The sequence below is a fragment of the Haemorhous mexicanus genome, chromosome 3 (genome assembly GCF_027477595.1).
Source record: "Haemorhous mexicanus isolate bHaeMex1 chromosome 3, bHaeMex1.pri, whole genome shotgun sequence".
NCBI classification, from domain to species: domain Eukaryota; kingdom Metazoa; phylum Chordata; class Aves; order Passeriformes; family Fringillidae; genus Haemorhous; species Haemorhous mexicanus.
In genome coordinates, this window is record NC_082343.1 from 83,854,015 (window position 1) to 83,874,339 (window position 20,325).

General features: G+C 36.7%; 1 protein-coding gene across 4 annotated transcripts in view; it reads left to right on the top strand.

Moving 5' to 3' along the window:
• The window catches only part of CEP162 (centrosomal protein 162), a 44,453-nt gene that overhangs the window by 12,172 nt on the left and 11,956 nt on the right, over window positions 1–20,325 (top strand). For all 4 annotated transcript variants that reach the window (XM_059842520.1, XM_059842517.1, XM_059842518.1 and 1 more), the window contains exons 5-22: window positions 3,296–3,448; window positions 3,705–3,891; window positions 4,825–4,877; window positions 6,076–6,191; window positions 7,127–7,157; window positions 7,530–7,652; window positions 8,344–8,535; window positions 8,702–8,783; window positions 9,639–9,903; window positions 11,067–11,334; window positions 13,024–13,160; window positions 13,989–14,216; window positions 14,849–14,983; window positions 15,887–15,999; window positions 16,793–16,898; window positions 17,634–17,760; window positions 18,650–18,813; window positions 20,220–20,324. In XM_059842520.1, the coding sequence (XP_059698503.1) occupies window positions 3,296–3,448; window positions 3,705–3,891; window positions 4,825–4,877; window positions 6,076–6,191; window positions 7,127–7,157; window positions 7,530–7,652; window positions 8,344–8,535; window positions 8,702–8,783; window positions 9,639–9,903; window positions 11,067–11,334; window positions 13,024–13,160; window positions 13,989–14,216; window positions 14,849–14,983; window positions 15,887–15,999; window positions 16,793–16,898; window positions 17,634–17,760; window positions 18,650–18,813; window positions 20,220–20,324 (2,585 nt within the window). The remainder of the gene's footprint in view (window positions 1–3,295; window positions 3,449–3,704; window positions 3,892–4,824; window positions 4,878–6,075; window positions 6,192–7,126; window positions 7,158–7,529; window positions 7,653–8,343; window positions 8,536–8,701; window positions 8,784–9,638; window positions 9,904–11,066; window positions 11,335–13,023; window positions 13,161–13,988; window positions 14,217–14,848; window positions 14,984–15,886; window positions 16,000–16,792; window positions 16,899–17,633; window positions 17,761–18,649; window positions 18,814–20,219; window position 20,325) is intronic.

Genomic DNA, 20,325 nt, shown 5'->3' on the forward strand with positions numbered 1-20,325 from the left:
CCACAAGGGTTTGAGCAAACAAATGCAGTTCTTATATCTGACAGTGATAAAGACAGTAGTAATTTATACTTACGTACCTATGTTTTCCCACTTTTCTTTGTACCAGTCTACATGCTTCCTTTCAAACCTCGTAGTAAAAACCTTTTATGTTGAAGTAGTTTTACTAGTTTTCTTTGTTTTCAGGTCATTTATTGAGCTCCTAGGACAGTGTAATTGAATACAAAGTATACCTGGATCAAGAACCTTTTTAAAAATAAGAAAAAAAGGATGGAGAAGAGTAGTTCTATTTCCAGAAGTTATAAGTATTACCTTTAGTTTTTACTTACAAGTAGAAAATTAGAAGTAATTCAGTGTACAAGAAACTGAACTGTATTACTTTTTCAGAAGTGTCACTTTGAGGTCTCACATCTCGTTCTTCTCTTTATTCCCTGTCCACTATGTATTAAAATGTATAATGTTTATGTACACTTAGAAGTAGTTCCCTCTAAATCTTCCAGTGCATCTCGCAGCAAGGCTTTGTCTAAATCCAAAATGTTGGAAAAATTTCATAAGGACAAGAAATATTCGTACTTGAACAAAGAAGAAGGAGCCCTCGCTTCTGACAGTCCAGACAATTCTGAGGGTAAAAAATTTACTGTATTTTGTATGATATTAAAAAGGTAAAATGACTCAATTCTGACAGTCTTGGTCAGATTAGAAAAAAATAAGTTACTTTTTGAAGTAGATGTTTGTCATTATCAGTTTGAGTCCTTTGTATTTATGTTTTCAAATGTTTCTCTGTGGGTGTGGTAGTAAGAAATATTTTTCAAAGTGAAACTCAGGTTCTTTTTTTAATTAATTTCAAGTGGCTGTACTTTAAAAAAGAATACTCTATATCATTAGCCTTACAAAATGTTGATTAGAATCATACAGGTAACAAAATATTTGGCATTTAGGATAACTACTTAAGAAGCTTTTAAGAGAAGTAACAAATACCCATCCCACAAAAACAAATAACTCTTGCTAGCCTCACTGAAATCCATGGGAGTGTTCAAACAGCCAAAAATACAATGAAGAGACTGTTAAATCCATATGAGTTGATATTTTTTCCAAGTTTGTTAAGTTTCTCAAAGTTCAGGTTGTGTACCGTGAGAGAAAACAAATACCGTTGCCTTCCCTAGCAGTAAGGGGTGTGCGTGGGTGTTGAGAGTGGCTAAGCTGCAAAGTTTAATGGCAGCAGAAGCAGTATTTGATTTTCAGATTATTAAGGAAGGTGCTTTTTAAAAAAACCTTTGATTTGACTCAAACCCTGACTAGCGAAATATTTAAAAATGATTAGATAGCTTACATAAACCTTGTGAAGCCTTCAAGGCCAGTGTACATCTGCTAAGAAATTTCACTCGATATGTGATGATTTAAATTAAAAAAACACAGGAAAATGTTTTCTTTAAACTTTTGTTCTATTAAACATTCTAATTGGGGTTTTTTACTGTTGTATAATCCCTTCTTTCTTGCAAATCTCTACATAGGAGGTCAGTTGCAGTTAGCATTTGATTCTGCTAAAGTAGTCTCATTCAAAAATAAGGTGTTGGAGGTCTGGTGAGGGTATGGCTAATCTAAAGCTCTGCAAAAAACTTATGACACAGCTGCAAACAGACTCCTATTTGCTGTCTTGATAACTAGAATAGAGTGCTATCTGAGTAAATGACTTTAAATTACTGCATTTGGCCACCTGAGAAACAGGCTATTGATAGTTTTTTTACTTCTGTTCAGCGCTTTGAGCTTTCCATTTTCTGCTTTTCAATGTAGCAATATGTATTTATTTAGGCATTAACTTTCTATACGTGTGGAGCTTGACCTTTAGACAACATCTCTGACATTTATTTGTTGAATGCAGGGCAAGTCAGTCAGAGCTCTGTATTGAGGACAGAGCTGAGGTTAGATTCAGGGATGTGGATTTCAGGGTGTGGAATCTTCTGCACTTAGCCTCCCAAAGATACATGCAAGGAGACTTTGTCATTAAAATCCAGAAAATAAACCTATTCTGGTTTTTTGAAAAGGAGGCTCTTGCAATCAGAATGAACGTGCTGAGGGCTGCTGAGTAGGGAGGGTAAAGATGTTGAGGCTCCTACTTTCCCGCCTTCCCTCACCTTAAGTACATTTTCAGTACCAAAAGGAAAGGATTCTCCATTGTCATGATATGGGCAAGTATGGCATTTTTAAATGGGACTTGTATGGACTTGTAGAGCAGAGGAAGATCCCAGAGCTGAAGCACTTGGTCAGCACATGGAAGACTGATGTAGTGTTGTTGATGGATGGATCTCCTCCAGTCTCCTGCAGCAGGAAATGAGCTCTTGTCAGTGTCTTCACCCCTTCTGGTGTGCTCAGTACAAGGACACAGCTACATCTCAACATCATGTGGCCAGGCAGGACAAAAAATTCTGAGTGTTACCAACTGGCGATTCATGTTGGAAAAAACAGACTTAGTTTCTGTTCCCTTCTGTGAGAACTGTTAAATAATTTCATGTGTCCTTTGATAAAATGCATAAGTAGTTTTTCCCCTATCCCTTTTCCAAAGAGAACTTATTCACAATTTAAGTATAAACGTGTGTGTTTTGCAGGCAGGCAAAAGGGAGAATTTTAACTAGGAGTGTCCTGCAATATCTGGCTTTTAGTCTTCCATGAGGAAGTAGATATGGCAGTGTTCTGCCTGAGAGCCAGCAAAAAATTGTTAAGGTGATGTTGAACCCTCACTACAGTGAAATTGCAATTACGAGAGAGCAGCTACAAGTTGTAGTTGCATAAATGTGTAGAATGGCATAACTGGTGTTCAACAGGGACGTTTAAGAGACTTTGATTACTATTTTTTTCCTTATAGCCTTTAAGCAACAAATGAAATGTAGCTGCCAGGGCAGTGGCTTAGCAAGTTTAAAAAATCTGTGGTGATCTGAGGTAGTAAATCAAATAAAATGGACTGGGTTTTAAGAGAGAAATGTCAGTGTCTGTATAGGGTCTATGTGTAAGATTGTCTTTCATGAGTAATGTGACAGTAACTCAGTTGCATATGACTCATGCTGGACTTTAGGCGTGTGTGCAAATATGAAGGATAGGAAGATAGTGTTTATAATAGCTTAATTAATTAAACAAAATTTACATATAGAATCAGTGGAAATTAGGTGAACGCGACTCGTGAGACTGCATATCTTTGCAGTTGCAATGTGAGATTAAAACTGGTGGTTCTGGAAGGAGACTTGAAGACTATGTCATACAAGTAGCTTTTAGATGGTAGTCAAGAATACTGCAACTTTTTTCCTAGGAATGCTTGAAGCCAATGGAAACTTTGTCAAGATGCAGAACACTTCACAGCCTGTGGGAGAAAGTCATGAAAACATGGATGTGGAAAAGATGGAGCTTGAGAAGAGTAATGGAGGTGCTGCCTCTCTGAGTAGAGACAGCCTGGAAACAAATGGTGAGAACTGAGAGCCCAACCATTTTGTCAAGTTAACTGGATCTAAATAAGTTACTATTAAAAGCAGTTTACCTTAATTCATTTCAAGATGGGATTCTTCACTTCTGTCAGCTGTGTCATGAAGTCTCCTAATACTAGTTTGTGATGATTTGATACCATTAGTACTGATAAGTCTGTCTATAGTTGTTGTTAACTATTATGGCTATTCTGTGTGGACATACAGCACAGACAGTTTATTTTCTTTTTTGAAATTTAGATTCAGTTTTAGCTTCTGGGCCTAATCAAAGTATCGTAGGAGTTGGATTGGATACCTTGGAAGAACAAGAAGAAAAAGAGATCTTCTTTGCCAAGCTTGAACGAGAAGCTTCCTCTACTATTGATTACTCCAGATTAAATAAAGAGCTGGATTCTAATGATTCTGTCATACTGGCACCATTTGTACGGTAATTTAGAGGGAGGAAAAGTTGTGGACTGTATTAGTGGGCACATGTGGATTGGGTATGGCCACTGAGATCTGGATGATATTCTGTATATAATTTCTATCAGTTTTTTGTTTGTTTATTGTGGTTTGGCTTTCTTTTCTTCAAGACAAGGAAAGAAATGAGCTTAATAAATAAAAGTGAGAGCATGAATTAGTGATGAGTGGATGTAGCTCCACAGTTTCTTGCATAACTCAGTAGTAACAACTCAACATTCATAATTGTAAGGAGTAACTAAACAAAGAGGTAACAACTGATAATAGCAAGGAAATAGATCAGGAAACATTCTGTGTCACTTTTTGTGATACTACAAATGAATCTAGAGGAAAAATACTTAACGTTCATAGACTAGGGCAACCCATTTATAATCAGTTACATGAAAATCAAACATCTGTGAGAGAAATGGATGAAGGGGAAGTTCAGGCTGCTGTTGCTGAAAATGCTGAGTTCAGAGGCAAATTCTGACGTGAAAACAGTTGGAGGAGTAGAATTCTGGAGAGCTTTAGATAAGGACAAAACTTCTGTTTTATGGGAAAAGGGAAAGAAAGGAGAGGTGGGCAGTTTTAAAAATTAGTTTGTTAATCCAGAATGACAGGATCAGAACAGGAGGCAAACCTCAATGATAAATTTTTTGAGAAGTTAATGTAAATGTTGAAGAGAATGCAGAAAGGGAGTGGTTTTAAGAGTTAGATTGAGAATTTTAGCTGGGAAATACTTTATTTTAATAATTGCTGACACTTTTACAATTTTTCTTACCTTTGATTTGATTTGTTGGCCAAATTACAATTTTTCTTTTATTACTAATTGTAAGAAGTATCAAAGGGTAGAGTTCCAAGAAAAAAAGGTATATTTATTTGCTGTCCAAAAAGAGAGTAGAATTTTCATTTTATTTCTCAGAAGTGAAAATGCTGAAAAAGAAGAAGAAGAACCTGCACATGAAGAGAAATCTGGTAATACAATCTTTTATTTCACCTGTCGTTCTTACATCAGCCTTTTAGGCTGTTGTTGCATTATGACTGTGCAGCTGTTATTCATACAGAGGGGTTAAGGTGTTTACTTTTGCTTCTGTGCTTTTTCTTTTCTTAAGTGTATTTTAATCTATTGTAAACCAAAAGACCAAAAAAAAAAGGGGAAAAAAAGTAATAAAAAGCCTGCATCATTCATGAATGAAAAAAAACCCTCTGATGTTCAAATTTTATTTACTCCAGTGTCGTAACTGTCATCTGTATTTTTGTGCTATCTTCTGATACCTGAGTTTAATCTCTGTAATCGGCAGTATTATTCTTACCTGATTTCCCCACAAAATTTTCATGCTCCATTTCTTGCTTATTTGCCTTTCACTTGTCGCATCTCTTTATTTTATGCTTCATTGCCATCATATGATAGTGTGTATTCATGTAATTTAATGGATTGTATTTTCAAATTTATATATTCAGCTGAACTTTTGAGAGGTCCTGTTGTCAGGATTGAATTTCCCAAGCATAAGGAGGATTTATTTGTAAACCATAAACACATAGAGAATACATTATGATCCAGTGTTTTGCAAGAGTTCTAGGTTTAAGTGTTACAGATAATGCAGACACTAGAGCCTGTTAACCACAGGAGCTGAGTGGGAGAGATACAGCAAAAGAGAACTAAAACTTGTGAAAGATCTAGGTAACTGAAGGAAAGGCCTTTGGCTGGCTTGTAAAGTTCATTCTCTGACACACTTGGGTTTAAATAGTGCTTCCTCTTGACAGTGGCTTTTGGCCCACCAAAGCAGGTCATAAGAAGCCAAATTACAGATTCTGAGCCTCAACATTGCTATGTACAGAGTACTTTATCTACAGGGTTGGAATTGGATCATTTAACCCCTAAGTGAGAGAGAGTAATTGAATAAAAGGGGTCAGTTCAAGTACACCTTGAGGAGACAAAGCATATCTGATCACAAGGCAAGCTTCCTTTAAGTTTAGAGATACTATGTGTGACTTTCACTGCAGTTTTAGTACCACACTCAGTTTTGGAAACTTTCTGTTGCCTTTGTAAAAGGAGTGACATTAGCAGTAGCTGTTTTTAGACGAGGCATTGGGGAAAAGGAAATAGCTGTCTCTTAGTGCTTTATCTTCCTTTGGTATTCATTCTATCTAACATTTATTTTTACTCTTTTAGGTAGCTACAGTGAAGATTTTGAAGAAGAAACAGATACTAATCCTGCCCTTAAAACGGAGGGAGATCAGGTGAATCAAAACATGGTGTCAGAAGTTGATATAAGTCCTCGAGAACAGGTATAGCTCGCTAAATTGTTTCTGTTACTTGCAGGAATTTTAAAAGTTCTGTAATATGTAACTAAATATATGATGCATACTGTCTGAAAGAATATAGTGGCTCTCAGACTATATCTTTCTATTAAGGATATGCACTTCCCTGTGCTAGATCATAGAAGGGGTTAAGTTGTTCACAGGGTTTCCTGCTTACTCCTCCTTTGAGTTAAGAAATGAGGGTGGAAGTGCACAAATGATGAGCTCAGGTAGAAACTCAGCCTCAGGATGGGTGGTGATTAATCTCTCAGAGCTTTTGAGGTGCAAGTGACACAGACCACTGGAATTAATTCTGTACAGAGAAGCCTTTTGGACAGAGGACCCAAAAGGCTTACCTGTATGAGCTGTGAGGGCACTGCTGTCCACTGGCTTGGTCAGGTGTTCTGATGTGTAGCACATGTTGGAGCACATGGCTGCATCCCTGGAGCACACATGCAGATTTGGGTTTTTTTCAGAAGAAGTCTATAGAACATCCTATATTCATTTTCACTAGGTAAACTTATTTGTGCTTTTTCTTATTCTTTTCAAATAAATTTATTAGAGTGGTATTTCTAATAAATGTTTGAAAAGTTAGAATGGAGCTGTAAATAATGTCCTTACTGCTACTTAACTTTTGTTTCTCAAGTTACAATAAAAGAGAAGGTGCAAAAATGTTCCTCTATGCAGAGGAGCATTTAATTTCTATTCACTTGTGAAAAGATTTATAGAGTACAGGATGTTGAGAACTTTATGGCATCCTAAGGAGGATTTTTGAGAGAGGTGCATATTCTTGGACAATGAATAACTGCTTAGCTCTGAGTTATAAAAACTGTTTTAGATATTGGACCAACTTCTAAAGTTTGTCCAATTTTTTTTTCCCTGATAGTCAAAAAGTAATTGTTTGTTTTTTGGTTTTTTGTTAGGAAGAAGCAAACACTGGCATGCTGGCTAACGGTAAAATATAAACTTTGTTCAGTGGAAGAAGATTAAATGAAACTTTTTGAAACTTGCTTACTTGATTTTTACTATTTTGATATTTTTCACCTTATTTTATTGTGTTCTACTGGAAATGTTAAATTTAAATAGTTAAAAATAATCTACATGTTAACACTTCAAGGTGATCATCATTGTATTTTTATATTTATTACACCTATTCAGAACTCAGACTTGTAATCAGAGTTCATTGGTTTTCCACTAATGGCAATAAAATAATCTACGTAGTATTTTTTGTGTACTAAAGACATCAAGCTCTGGTACACTTCTAATTCCAGTGTAATGAAGTATAAATAAGAGAATTTGTGTTTTCTTTAACATTTCTCTTCCTAGTTGTATTGCTTGATTCACAAGATTCTGCTGCAGAGCTTCAGAAGGCCGTTGAAATATCAGATGTAGCTCCAGGTGAACATGATCAGCCTGAAGAAGTCAGTGCAGTTGAAATGAATGAAGCAGGTGAGGGATGCTTTAGAGAAAGAAAAAAACCAAAGAAAACCCCACCACACAACAAAACTCAAAACCTAAAATCTTCCTTTGTTAAAATAGGTTACTCCAGTGTCTTCACTTCTTAGATTACTGGGGAACATGAAGCCCTTGGCTTTTGCCAACAAATCTTGAAAGCAGGAGGAAATACTTCAGGAAATAGTGATGTTTCTGCTAAACCCTTGGTTGTTGCAAAGTAGTTTTTGATGCTGCAAATTTATGTTTAAATACCATCCCCTCTGGTTATGTCTTATATCTAAAATTCTTCTTTGACAGCATTGAACTGAATTATTAAATACATTCTCTTGTCAAACTTCGCACAACGGTACAGGCCACTTTATCCAGATTATGGCTGTGATGGCACCTGTTCAAATAGTCATTTAACATAAGCTGTTAATTTTGGTGCTGTTAAAATATTGAGATGGGGGAGAATGGGAGAGAGGAATGCAAACTCTAGATGAGATTGTTTAGTAGGCACTAATTAACTTGGCAACTTTTCTTTTCATAGGAAGAAGGAGATTTTAAATTATTTTTTTAATGCAAGTGATATCACTGTTTTCCTCACATAATAGACCAAGCTAGTAACTGAAACAGAGGCTCCAGTGGATTGTGTCCCAAAACAGAAAATCCAGTAGTGTCTCTTACAAGCCTGCTTTTTTCTCAGGTGCTTCCTATGGACAAACCACCAATGACATGGAAGCGCTATACCAGGCATATCATCACATTGATCAGTCTTTGGGGGACACTGGCGAGCAGAAACTGCACAATTCTGCAGTGGCAGTCTCAGAAGGCTTAGGGCAGAGTATTTCACAAAATAAGGACATCTATGCAAAAAACATGTCAACTGTTGATTCAGGTAAATAGCTCAAAGGAAGGCATGTACTGTACAAGCTTGTAAAATGAGTGAACTAGTAATATCTATAACACTTCATTTATGAAACATTTTTAAATGTTGTCCTTGTAACAAATATTTTTTCTAGGTTGTCTTTAAATTTATTTTATATTTATTTCTCATTACTTAGATTTACCTACTGTGGAAGAATTGATGAAAACAATTACAGGACATATGTATAATACCAGAAATTTTGATGTGGACCCTGAACGGTATTTATTTCAAGATGTATTTTAAGAATTGTAGTAATCTAAAGCTGCTAATGATTTGTGAAAAATAGCTTCCTAAATAACTTATCTGTCTCTTTCTCTAATTAAATACTGGAATTTTGTGACATCCTGCACTGGCATTATGGCATTTGCAGAGAACTGTTAAATGAATTATACAGTATTAATAGGTTTAGACCAGGGATTCCCATACTTACTTCAGGTAATAAGAAGTAATGTTTGTCAAATCATTTAGAAGAGTGTTCATCACTCTCACAGCTAGGATCTCAGTCTTCCCAATCTTCTGCTCTTTCCCCTTTCCCATACAAGGATTTCAGCCCACATCCTATCCTAGTTCTCCAAACTCCATAATCTAATATTCAAATCCTTTTAAGATCAAGCCCCACTGTTGTGATTCTTACTAACCTATGCTCCATACTTCCCCCTTATTTGCTGCAGCTGTTCTGTCTAGAGCAGACAGCACAGGCCTTGCAACTGTCAGAAATACAGCTTATGCTTAGCAGATAACTTCAGGGAGCTTATCATAGTAGCTGCACTCAGCAGAAATACTGCTCATTTTTTAATTAGTGTTAATTGCAGGCTTACAGGTGTTTTTCTTGTAGCCAATTATGCTACCTCCACAAAAACAGTTGCTGCTGGGAAGTGTCTCTTTTTACACAGCTGGGAGCGAATCTGTATGACTAAATCTACAAGATGGGTCTTAAAAGAGGCTTAGTAGCTCTTTGAAATTCAGGCAGTTTTTACAGCTGATACGTAAGGGAAAAGTGCCCCACTTTTTCCAGAGTGATAGAAAAGCAAAGGGCAAAAGTCTCATTATATATGACTTCTTTTTTCTTGTAGTCCTGTGAAACTGGTAGGCAGCACAGACAATGACCTCATTAGCCACTCACCCTTTGAAGACCCCCAGAATAATACATCTTGGGAGAAAAATTTAGTTGAAAAGTTTAACAGAGAAGAAAGCATCTTTCTACAGACAAGCTTGAATGACGGTAACTTTCAGAGGATGACTGAGAAAGAAATTCCGACCAGTGAAGTACAGCCTGATCTACTAAGAGAAAACATAGGACAAGACTATCTGCTTTCACAAGGAAGCAAAACTAAAAAAGTAAGTATTACCAACCAGATTTTTGTTATATGGAAGTAATTTTTAAAGGTATATATTTTTAGACTGCCTGGACTTGATTATGCTCTGATGTTAAGAAATTGAGAGGCTGTTGTTCTTTTTCTTGAAATTCTCATGTTGCCATTGCTACCATTAGAGGTCACCAAATCCAGTCTACAGTGGGACCAGTGGGATTCTACTTGTCCCAGCCCAACATATGGAAGGCTGCTGGATGCCGTGTCTCCAGCTCAAGACAGTGATGTCTCTGAGCATGTGAGCATTGGAGGGACACCTGGAAATGCACAACAAGCTCAGAACAAGGAACATTTGTACAGAGAGAGCAGTTAGAAATGCAGTTCAGTAAGAATGTGGGAGGGGCTGCAATGGTCAGTGTCCAGCTGAGTCAGACAAGTGTGCTGGCCAGCAACCTGGTCATGTCATCAGCTTTTTTAATCTGTTTTTTTCCTCTATTTCCCATACTTGTTTCATTACCTATATTTTGTTCTTTCCCTAGAGATCCTGGAAATTTTGCACTTTCTTACAATCATCTCAGAACAAGGTTTATGTAATCCCAAATCTTCTCCCTGCATCCCCAAATTTTTTTCTCCTTGCATCCGTAAATTAGCTTCACATTCCTTTTGGCAATCATCTTTTGTGTGTGCAAGGCATTGTAGGGACAGAGGTTTGGCTGATTTATCCTGGTGGATTGCCCATCAGGGCAAACAGGCTAAACTTTTTCATTTGTTGGTCTTGGGAGTTGTGTGCTTTGTTTTTGATGATCAAGTTTAGCAGAGTTTCTCTGCCTGCCACTGTTCCTTTATTCATGGCTGGGTTTCTGTATTCACTGTGTTTATTAGCCTTCAGTCATGACCTACCTTATTTGGTAAGCAAAAGACCCTGTAATGTACAGTACAGTTAAAATAAAAATACAGTTTGCCAGATCAATTAAATAGAGCCAGTACAAGTACTTGCCCTCTGTAGTTCTGAAGTAGTACAATTCTGCAAAATTACTTACTACTAATTTGTTTAAAAACAGTGCTTGCCATCACCCTGAGTCTTATCGTTGTGTAATTTTGGTAACTGGTTCTATGTTTGCCACTGGTGAATGCTACCCTCAGTTTAGGCAGAGCCTAAAACTTGTTTTAAACCAATGTGTTCTGTCACAGGCTCTTCGGTCTTGTTCCTTGAAGAATGAAAGATCAGAATCAATGTCAACCAAACCAAAGTTATATAAGAATATTAGAAGTCCAGCACCTGTACATAAAAAGAAACCTTCACACAGTCCTCATGGACTGGTTAGAAGTTCTGGCTATGGGAAGCCCAGTTTACTTTCAAAGCAGTCTTTTCCAGTCAGTGAAAAGAAAACACCAAAAGAAACTTTCAAAAAGACCTGTATGAAAGCCAAAAGTCCTGCAGATAGAACAAAATCTAAAGGTAATTCTAAGTTTTGAGAGTTTTAATTCTGAGTTTAAGAGCCAGAGAGGTTTGCTTTTTGTTCTTCACATTAAAAAAAACCCCAAATGTCATAGAGAAGTCTCAACTCAAATGCAGTTAAGTACTGATTTTTTTTTTTCTGTATTAGCATGAAATGGCTGTGAGAGGGACTTTTGTATGAATCTTTTTAGTCTTGCTGTATTTCCACTCACATTTACCACCACTATGTTTGAGACTTACCTATTGTTCACCAGTAGGACCGATAGAGTAAAAAAAGCTGGTGTTCAAAAATTATTATCTACAAGTTGATATTTTTTCATTACAGTAAATACAAAGATTTGCTGATTCACTAACTTGTATGTTTGAGGCTGAATTCCTGTTCTCAGCTTCTTCTTTTCTCTTTGCTTTCCTAGAGTACAAAATAAGTACTAAAAAGGAAGTCCTATTTTCTGTTCATGTCTCTTGGAAACATTGTGGAAAGGAGAATACCAGTGTAATCCTGTGAAAGTTGGGTTGCAAGTAAAGGACTGAACCTTTTATTTTGGGGTGAAGCCTGAAGAGTTTCATGAGATAATTCATCTTAAGCTTATTCAGCTTAATTCAGACAATGTTTGCTATCCCTGAGGCATGAGCAAGTAACTCTACGGCTATCCAGGCTTTAGTGCACTTCCAGCATGCAGTGCTTTTAAAAACTCTGCAGGTAGTGTCAGGAAAAGCAGTTTTAGGGAGGTGCTTCAGTGGCAGCTGTTGAACTGAAGGACCTCAGTTCCTCAGTACACTGATGTGTCTCTCCCTGAGGAAGAGGTTTTACAGCCTGGTGAAGACGGTAAAGTGATTGACAAGTACTGAGAAAATAAGACCACAGGCTTCATTCAAACTTGCTCTTCCCTCTCTGGCTATAACTGTTCATGATAGCAATTTTGTGTGATTTCAGAAATTAATCTCACCTGGCTGCATTCTGCAGGGGCCTCTTCTGTAGCTAGGAGGAGAATAGCATTGAATCAATCAAGCAATTGCCAAGTCATCAGTGCTGAGGGGGCACCTTTCCGCGGGGTGTGTGACACTAAGAAGGCATGAAATTTGGAAAAGAATCGTTGTCTGGTGGGGTTTTTTTTCAGGTGTAACATTCCTTAGCAGGAGCAGTTGAAATGGTAGTTGTAGTTACTATCAGAAGGCTGAGATATGAACAGTTCCATGTATGTTAGTGACTCTAGAGGGGTCTTTCCTGATTTCTTACTCCAGTCAAGTTGTTATTTGATGCCACAAATAAATGTTGCATTTCTTTCTATACTGTCTGCGCTCCAAAGTCTATTTTGAAAATTGCTGTGTCTTATCTTCCCCATAGCTTGAAATATTTTGTGTTTATCTATACTTAGATAACTGGCCACTTCTGAAGCGGAGGAGTGAGGTTAACCTTGTTTCATGAAGGATTTATTATCCAGCTGCTTTTTCAGTTGTTCTCTTGGGTTTTGTTTTATCTTGTCAGCAGTTCCTTACTGAAAAAAAAACCAAACCCTTCCAGTTTTTCCATAGTATATCATCATTCTCAAGTTTCTGTATTTGATTCAAAATACAGGTTGTAGAGTACTTTATATACCTGCAGGTTGGATCACATGAATACATATTTTTCTTAAAGGACATAAAATTCTGGATTTAATTTGTTCTATCTTATTTTCTGCCTAAATGAAGAAGCCTTATTTGCTACTAGGATTATAAGATCTGCAGCAAATGAACCAACTTTGGAGGGAAGTATTAACAGAGTTTTGTCTGGCCAATCAGTTGTTAATAATCTTGGACACCAGGCTGTGGATTATAACAGGCGACATGTGAGTAATAACCAGTGATGCTCCTAATTATAGCATGTACAATTGGGTTTGCAAGCCTCTTTTTTCAAGGCTTTTAACAATTATCACAAGGTTGGCAAATACTGAAATAGTGAATGAAGACTTCCCTTTGGTCAAATACTACTTTTTGCTTTCAAAATATGCAGATTTTGAAAATATGCAAAATTATACTGCTTTTCAGTTGCTTGGATAGTGCTGTTGCTTTGGTGGTTCTATATAATTAAAGTCACTTATTAAATTCTAAAAATTACTATTTCATTGTAAAAGAAGGTTTAAATATAGCTTCTACTTATAATATTCTGCTATGAATGTTTAAACAGTACTACTGTTCAGGGATTTTTCCTATTTGCATTGCATTAAATATTTAATAGTACCTTCTGACTTCTCCAAGATGACTTAATTTACAGTACCATAATGGTTTTTCCTTCTCCTTTATCAACTGCATAAAAAAGCTATTAATTGAATACGTAAAGCATTGCTGCTTTTCTAAAAGTAAGATGCATAATATAATAATTATGCAATATAATAATTAAAGCAATATAGTGGCTGTCAGATGAGATGTATTTGTTTCTTTTTGGATTTTTGTCTTATTTTCCTCATATATATTTTGCAAATGAGAAGGTCACTCATTAAAATGAATGTAGGATGTTTTGTTATTAAAGTCTTGGGGGCGGGTTGTATTTTGGGTTGTTTTTTCAAGTGCCTGGTGTTGTTGCTGACAGCTAGACAAACCAGTTAAATAAAACTGATGAGCAAAGTTCTGGTAAACAATCAACTCAGTGTAATGTTTCCCTGGATTGTCTACTCTAGGACTTATCATTTTCCCCTCTCAAAAGCTGTGATAGAGAGCTGTATTTGTTAAAGCGAGTACAAGCTGCAGAGGAGGACCTGAACAGAGCTCGCGATTTGATTCAGCAGCTGGCCAGCAAGCTCTCACAAAAAGAGAAGGAGATGGAGGCCAAGGTAGTGGAACTGAAAACACAGCATGAAAAGGAGCTTTCCCATCTGGGTCAGGAAAACTATGTTCTTCAGAGTAAGGTACTTTATCATCTTGTATCCTGTGCCTATAGAACCGAAGAAACATTGCTTCTGAAAATTGAATCAGTGTTACTTTAGATGAGGTGTTGATGAGCAGAAAATCCAAATTTACACAGACACTGCAATTTTATAAATGCCTAACTGCTGTTACGTTTATTGCCTGTAAGACATGAGATTTTTTTTTTCCTGGAGATAAACCATGTTATCCTGAGTTCCCTTACTTTGATATTTTGAGAGTCTTGCAGCAAGTTTTTGCAAAGATTTAATTCACTCCCACAGGTACCACTTGTTATAGATAAGTACTATATGCTGAGATATTGTTTATAGTTCTTGATACATTTTTCAATGTTGTGTTTTGTCTGTATGAAATATTCCCAGAGTTATTCCACTATACCCTTGTTGAGGGTAATTCCCTGCATCATAACAGACACTCCTCTCTAGAGACATAAGAACAGAAACTTCTAGCTTTTCCCAAACATTTTATACCTTTTCTCTCTTTCATAATGCTTCTGTAAAACTCCAGTAAGAGCCACTCGTTGGTCTGCTCTCATACCATAATGAAGAGACCATAGTCTTGTAGAAAAGTCCATGCTGGTAACAAAACTTTCTTATTGTGTGCCTTTTTCTCAAAGCTAAGAAGTATGGAAGAGATTACCCAAGAAAAGAGGTGGACCCATGCAACAACAATTCCTATAACTGAGGAAAAACTGGCCCAAATACAAAAAGAGATTGAGGATCAAGAGGTCATTATTCAAGGTTATCAACAGGTAACACCACGCATCACGTTGAACTGTGTTCTGTCCAGTTTCAAAAGCAAAATTGTTTAATGATTACTACTTTTCTGTCAAAAACAGGTATCTTGTTTTCTAAAAAATGGATGGAATTTGGATGTAAAGGGCAAACATATTGCAGGTTTAAAAAGTCTTTCACATATCTAGTTTGGACTGAGCTTTTCCACAGATCCATGTAAATGTTCTAAATTGTAAAAATCAGTAACTTTTCAGTTGAGAACTGGGAAAATACTTAATGGTCAATGAAGAACCACAAACTTTTTGTCCAAATGTAGCTGAAAATTAGTACATTTAAGCAGCATTTGAAATCTGAAAAGATTTGGTTTTTAAAATGTTTCTCAAGATCTGAGCAGCAGATTTCAAGGTAACTTTATTAGCATGCCTGATTTTTATTACTTAGTCAAGTGGAGAAATAGATAATTCAATAGATAATCATTTTGAATACTTGCAGCTGTAAAATCCAGTGGGTAGCTCAGCCAGCTTCCAGCTGATGCTCAGCATAATTCCTTGATATAAACAAAATGTCTTTCCAATATGGCTGTGAGCATCCCAGACAATGATGGTTTGTGTCCCCAGGACTGAAGCATGGGCAGGCTGAGCTCTGATCTGTCAGCACTCACCCCTGAACATGTTTTTAGAATATAGTTGGGATAGTTTGCAGAGGATCTGTCTTAGCTCCGTCCTGCAGAGTAAACAGGCACGTGGATGAGATTGTAGATAGTGAAAGTAGATACCCATTTTAGAAGCTCAGTAATTAAATATTCAGTGTTTTCTTCCACTGTTTCAGCAGGCAAACTATGTGATTCATAGAAAATTGTTTTATAACTGAAGAAAACAGTAACCTGTGAACATTCTTTAACTTTGTCCATCTCAACTTAGGAAAATGAGAGGTTATACAAACAAATGAAAGAACTACAAATCCAAAACAAAAAAAACGAGGAGCGAATGTTTAAGGAGAATCAGTGTTTAAAGTCTGAATTAATACAGTTAAGGTAGGCTCATTTGCATATCTGACCTAAAATTTGATCTGATCTCTAGAATTTTCTGCCTTTTTTTTTTTTTTTTTTAATGAAGAACCATTGCAGAGTCTATCAGGTGCATGTTTTCTAATGTTTCTCAGGTTTGTGGTCTTGTTTCTTCTTTTGACAATTGATTTGTGTTGATTATGGGCACTTAATTCTTTGTTTTCTTGATCATGTTGCAAAAGTGTGGGAAGACTAGAGACTTCCACTTGGGAAATACTTCAATGTTCTTATTCATATCAGAATGCATAATACATTACTCTGTGCTTGTTCTGATATTTTGGCTCTGCTGATGTTGTTAAGATGTTTTGATGCTGTTTTAAGACACACAGTAGATGAGGGGGCACAAGAGGTTCTGCTCGTGGCGAAACAATTCTATTCACTGCATTTGTAGGTCCTGTGAGATTTGCATCCTGTGCTAGTAATGAGGAAAAACAACCTAGCAATTGTGTGTACTCCTAATCTACAGCTCTGCTTTGGGGAGGCCTGTAAATGAGTTCCACTGATGCAGGGTAGATTTTTATTTCCTTCCCTTTGTGTAGTCCAAATAAACTAGTTCATGTGAGGTGAGAGGACTTCACCATACAGTGAATTTTGTTTGTGTCTAAATGTTGTGCATATTTGCTTCTCTTTTTGTTTTGAATCTGCACAGATTGAGTTTGTGGTACAGCTTAGGGGGCAGGGGGCTGTGTTTGTTTTTGAGTCCCCACTGGTAGTATGCTGAGTCACCACATTGCATAGCTGCTTTTCTGTTGTTGTTTAGAGAAAAGATAGAGAAGATTAACAACCAGTCACGAGCCATGCAGGATTCTGAACCAGCCAGAAATCAGAGTTTCACAGAACTGATTTCAGAGCTTCGAGTAGCACAGGTAGGTGCATACCAAGCCTGTAAGATAACAGAGCAGTGCCTTTGCATGTAGCACAGAAATACAAATAATACCACTGGAAACATGAGGAGCACCTGTGGGCTGATGCACACAGGCCTGGTGTGGCCTGCTCAGCAGTTCAGGATAGGAGCTCACTAGCAGTAAGATACCTACGTGTACATGCCTCGACACTTGGTCTGTTTACTGGCTGCTCCCAAAATCTCAGCCCCTCCAGCTGATTTTTGCTGTACCTGTGCAACCAAGGGGCTCCATCTCTAGAGGTGGCTGTGGCACCAAAACCTTTTGTCTTACTTGGTCTTGAAGTTTGCTAGTGTTCATGTGTAGCAAAAAGAGAGTCTGCCTGCAGAAAATGGCAGGAAGTAGAATATAGTGGGGTGAACTGTTGGACAATACATTGTCCAGTTATCCTAGTCTTTAGTCTCAGAAGGAAGTCAAGCTGTTTTCTTTATTGACCCTTTCAAAAGGCAGAGGTTTTCTACTTCTATGACAGTTAAGTAGGGCTTAAAAAATCTGGAGTTTGGGGTTTTTTAAATGTTTAGCTTATGTTTTCCCATGCAGGGCCTGACAATAATACCAGAATTAAAATACCTTATTGTTGCTGTGGTCAGATGTAACTGTTTTGATTTAATCTTGGTGTGATGAAAAAGCATGCTCAAGAGTTCTGTGTGATATTATGTGTTTAGTTTTTCATGTTTTACTGTTTTCTCTAAAACCTAGAAAGAAGAAGCTAAATTACAAGAAGAGATAAGACGTCTAAAACAAGATAAGCAAGCTCTTGAGGTAGACTTGGTACAAGCCAAGAAAGAGAGAGATTTAGCCAAAGTCCAGATTGCATCTGCATCAAGTAAAGCACCTTCATTTTGTTGAATAATTTTGCTTACTTTGCATTTCAGTAAATAAATATGTAACAAAAACTTGTTTCTTATTAAAGTATTACTTGCGGAAATGTATCTAGATCATTTCCAAATATTGTCTAAACTTCTAACCAAAGCATACAGTGAAGGACATGCTGCAGTACTTCTGGTACTCTGTCAGAAAGTATCTTCCTGTATCCAACCAAACTCTTTGTTGTGACCTGTTAACTTTGATTTCTGGCCAGTCTTTCACTGGATGTGGAAAAAAAATTATTTCAGTTATGTGACAACTCTGTTCATAAGAAAAGATTTACTATGTTACATCTTTGTCTGCTATTTAGTTCTTGCCCTTTTTTACCTATAACTTACACCATGGGACTTTTTTCAGCATTCTTATCAGAGCTTTTTCCACTTTGAATTAATGAGAGAGGGCTCAAAATTGGACTCTTATTTCCAGTGTCAGGCATCACAAATGCTAAGTGCCTTAATACTGACCTTCGTGTCTCTTCTGAAAATGCTTGATGCCTAAATGGGAGGATTATGATCAAAGCATATATTCTGTGTTGCCATTCATCTTGATGCTGGTGGTCTGTTTATTAGAGCATGATCAGGAACAGATCTTCTGAAATTCTGTCTTGAATACTTTCTGTAGTGAACTGTAAGCCATTGAGTACTGCTGTGTATGAGAAAAATAAAGGGCTTTTTACAAATACTGTTGCTTTTAAAATCCCAGTTAGGATCTGGTTTTAAAACTACTGCAGTAACATTGTTGTCAAAATGGTAAATGTATGAAATACGCTGAGGAAGAGAATGTTGACTATTTACTCCTTCAATACATAATTATTAAACAATAATTCTAAGAATGTTTTATTCTTGTAGGTGAGAAGTCTTATGAATTTAAAGTTATGGAAGAATCATACAAACAGGAAATTACTCATTTAAAAAAAAGACTTCAGTGGTATGCAGAAAATCAAGATCTTCTGGATAAAGATGCAGCCCGTCTTAAAGATGCAAGAGAAGAAATTGAGAAACTAAGACTAGAGGTGATAATATCTAGCTTTATCTAAGAAGTTGGAACTGAAAATTGTTTCTTTTCCAGTGATGAGTGTAATGCAATTATTTCCTTCATAATAATTCCTTTTTTTGGTATATTAGATTGGTTCTATTGGGCATCTTGCCGATGCTTCTGGGAGCAAAAGTAACATGCTTCCCTAAAACCTTCAAATTTCTTGACCTAAGGGAAAGAAGTATATTGTTCTGTTAACAACCAGGAACACCCTTCTTCTCATTCTCTCTTCCTACTTTTTGCTCCATAGTAACTTAAAAGAAAAAAAAATGTGTTGCCTAAGTACCAATTCTAAATTCTTTCTTAGGAAAAACTCCTTGTTACTGTAGTAGGGAGGAAAAACCCAAAACACTTGAAATCTAAAACAAAACTAATACATGAATCTTGAATACTGGTGAGATTTGCATTGTCTGCTTTTCAGTACATTAGACTTAGGATTCACAAAAAAAAAAAAATTTACCAGTGCTAAAATACAGCTGATCTTGGAATTTTTAATGGTCTTTTATTAGAGAGATCACAGATGAAAGGAGCTGCTTCTGAAGGAGCAGCCAGGGACAGACACCACCATATCAAAATTTGATCAATGTGCCATTCCTGTGAAAGAAAATATTTTTATTGGCATTTTCTCTGGGCTGGACTAATGTCTAAAAATTCTGGTACCTAGAGCTGTGACTTCATAGAAGTAATCCAATCAGTCAAACTATAAAATGCTGGCATAAAAGCATGACTTAGCATGACTTGGTAATATTACCAATCCAGGAGAGAGTTCAAGATAGGAATATTTTAAAATATTCAGGATATAGTATCTCTGTACAGCGATCATAGTGGCTAATAAAGGCAGGAAATGCAATTTTAGATTATAGCTTTGAGTGCTCATGACCAGGCATCACAGGAGTGCAGGAGCATGAGTTATCCAGGTCCTTCCCCTGATTCTGGGATTCAGCTTTTATTTAGGCACAACATAACATTGCCTTTGGCTGTTTCTATATCTCATCACATAGTGTAGCATTGCAAATCACAAACCATTTCCTAAACTCATCCTGAAATCATGAAATGCTCTGTAGCACTTTATATGACAGCTTACAAATCAAGCCTGTATACTGGCAGTATGAAAGAAAGAAAACAGTTTTACTGGTATAAAGACAAGAGTGTCCCAGAGCTGAAATTCTCTTTCAGATTTCCATATCTAGTTTCAGTTGCTTTGGGGGAAGGAAGCTGTCATGTGGGTTTAGAGTCTGAAGAATCAGTTAGTACAGAAATTACCATTATGAGTTTTTAAGTGGCAGAATACTTCCATTGAACCATGTGTGTTTGAAATGCTTTTGTACTACAGGACAGTGTTTCTGAATACATATTTCAATTTGTGTCCTCATAATTGGACAGGTTGAGAAGCTCAGAGCTGAAGCAGGAGATCAGTGTGTGCAACAGAAGAAACGTTTGCGAGACAGAGCAGCAGATGCTAAAAGAATTCAGGATCTTGAGCGACAAG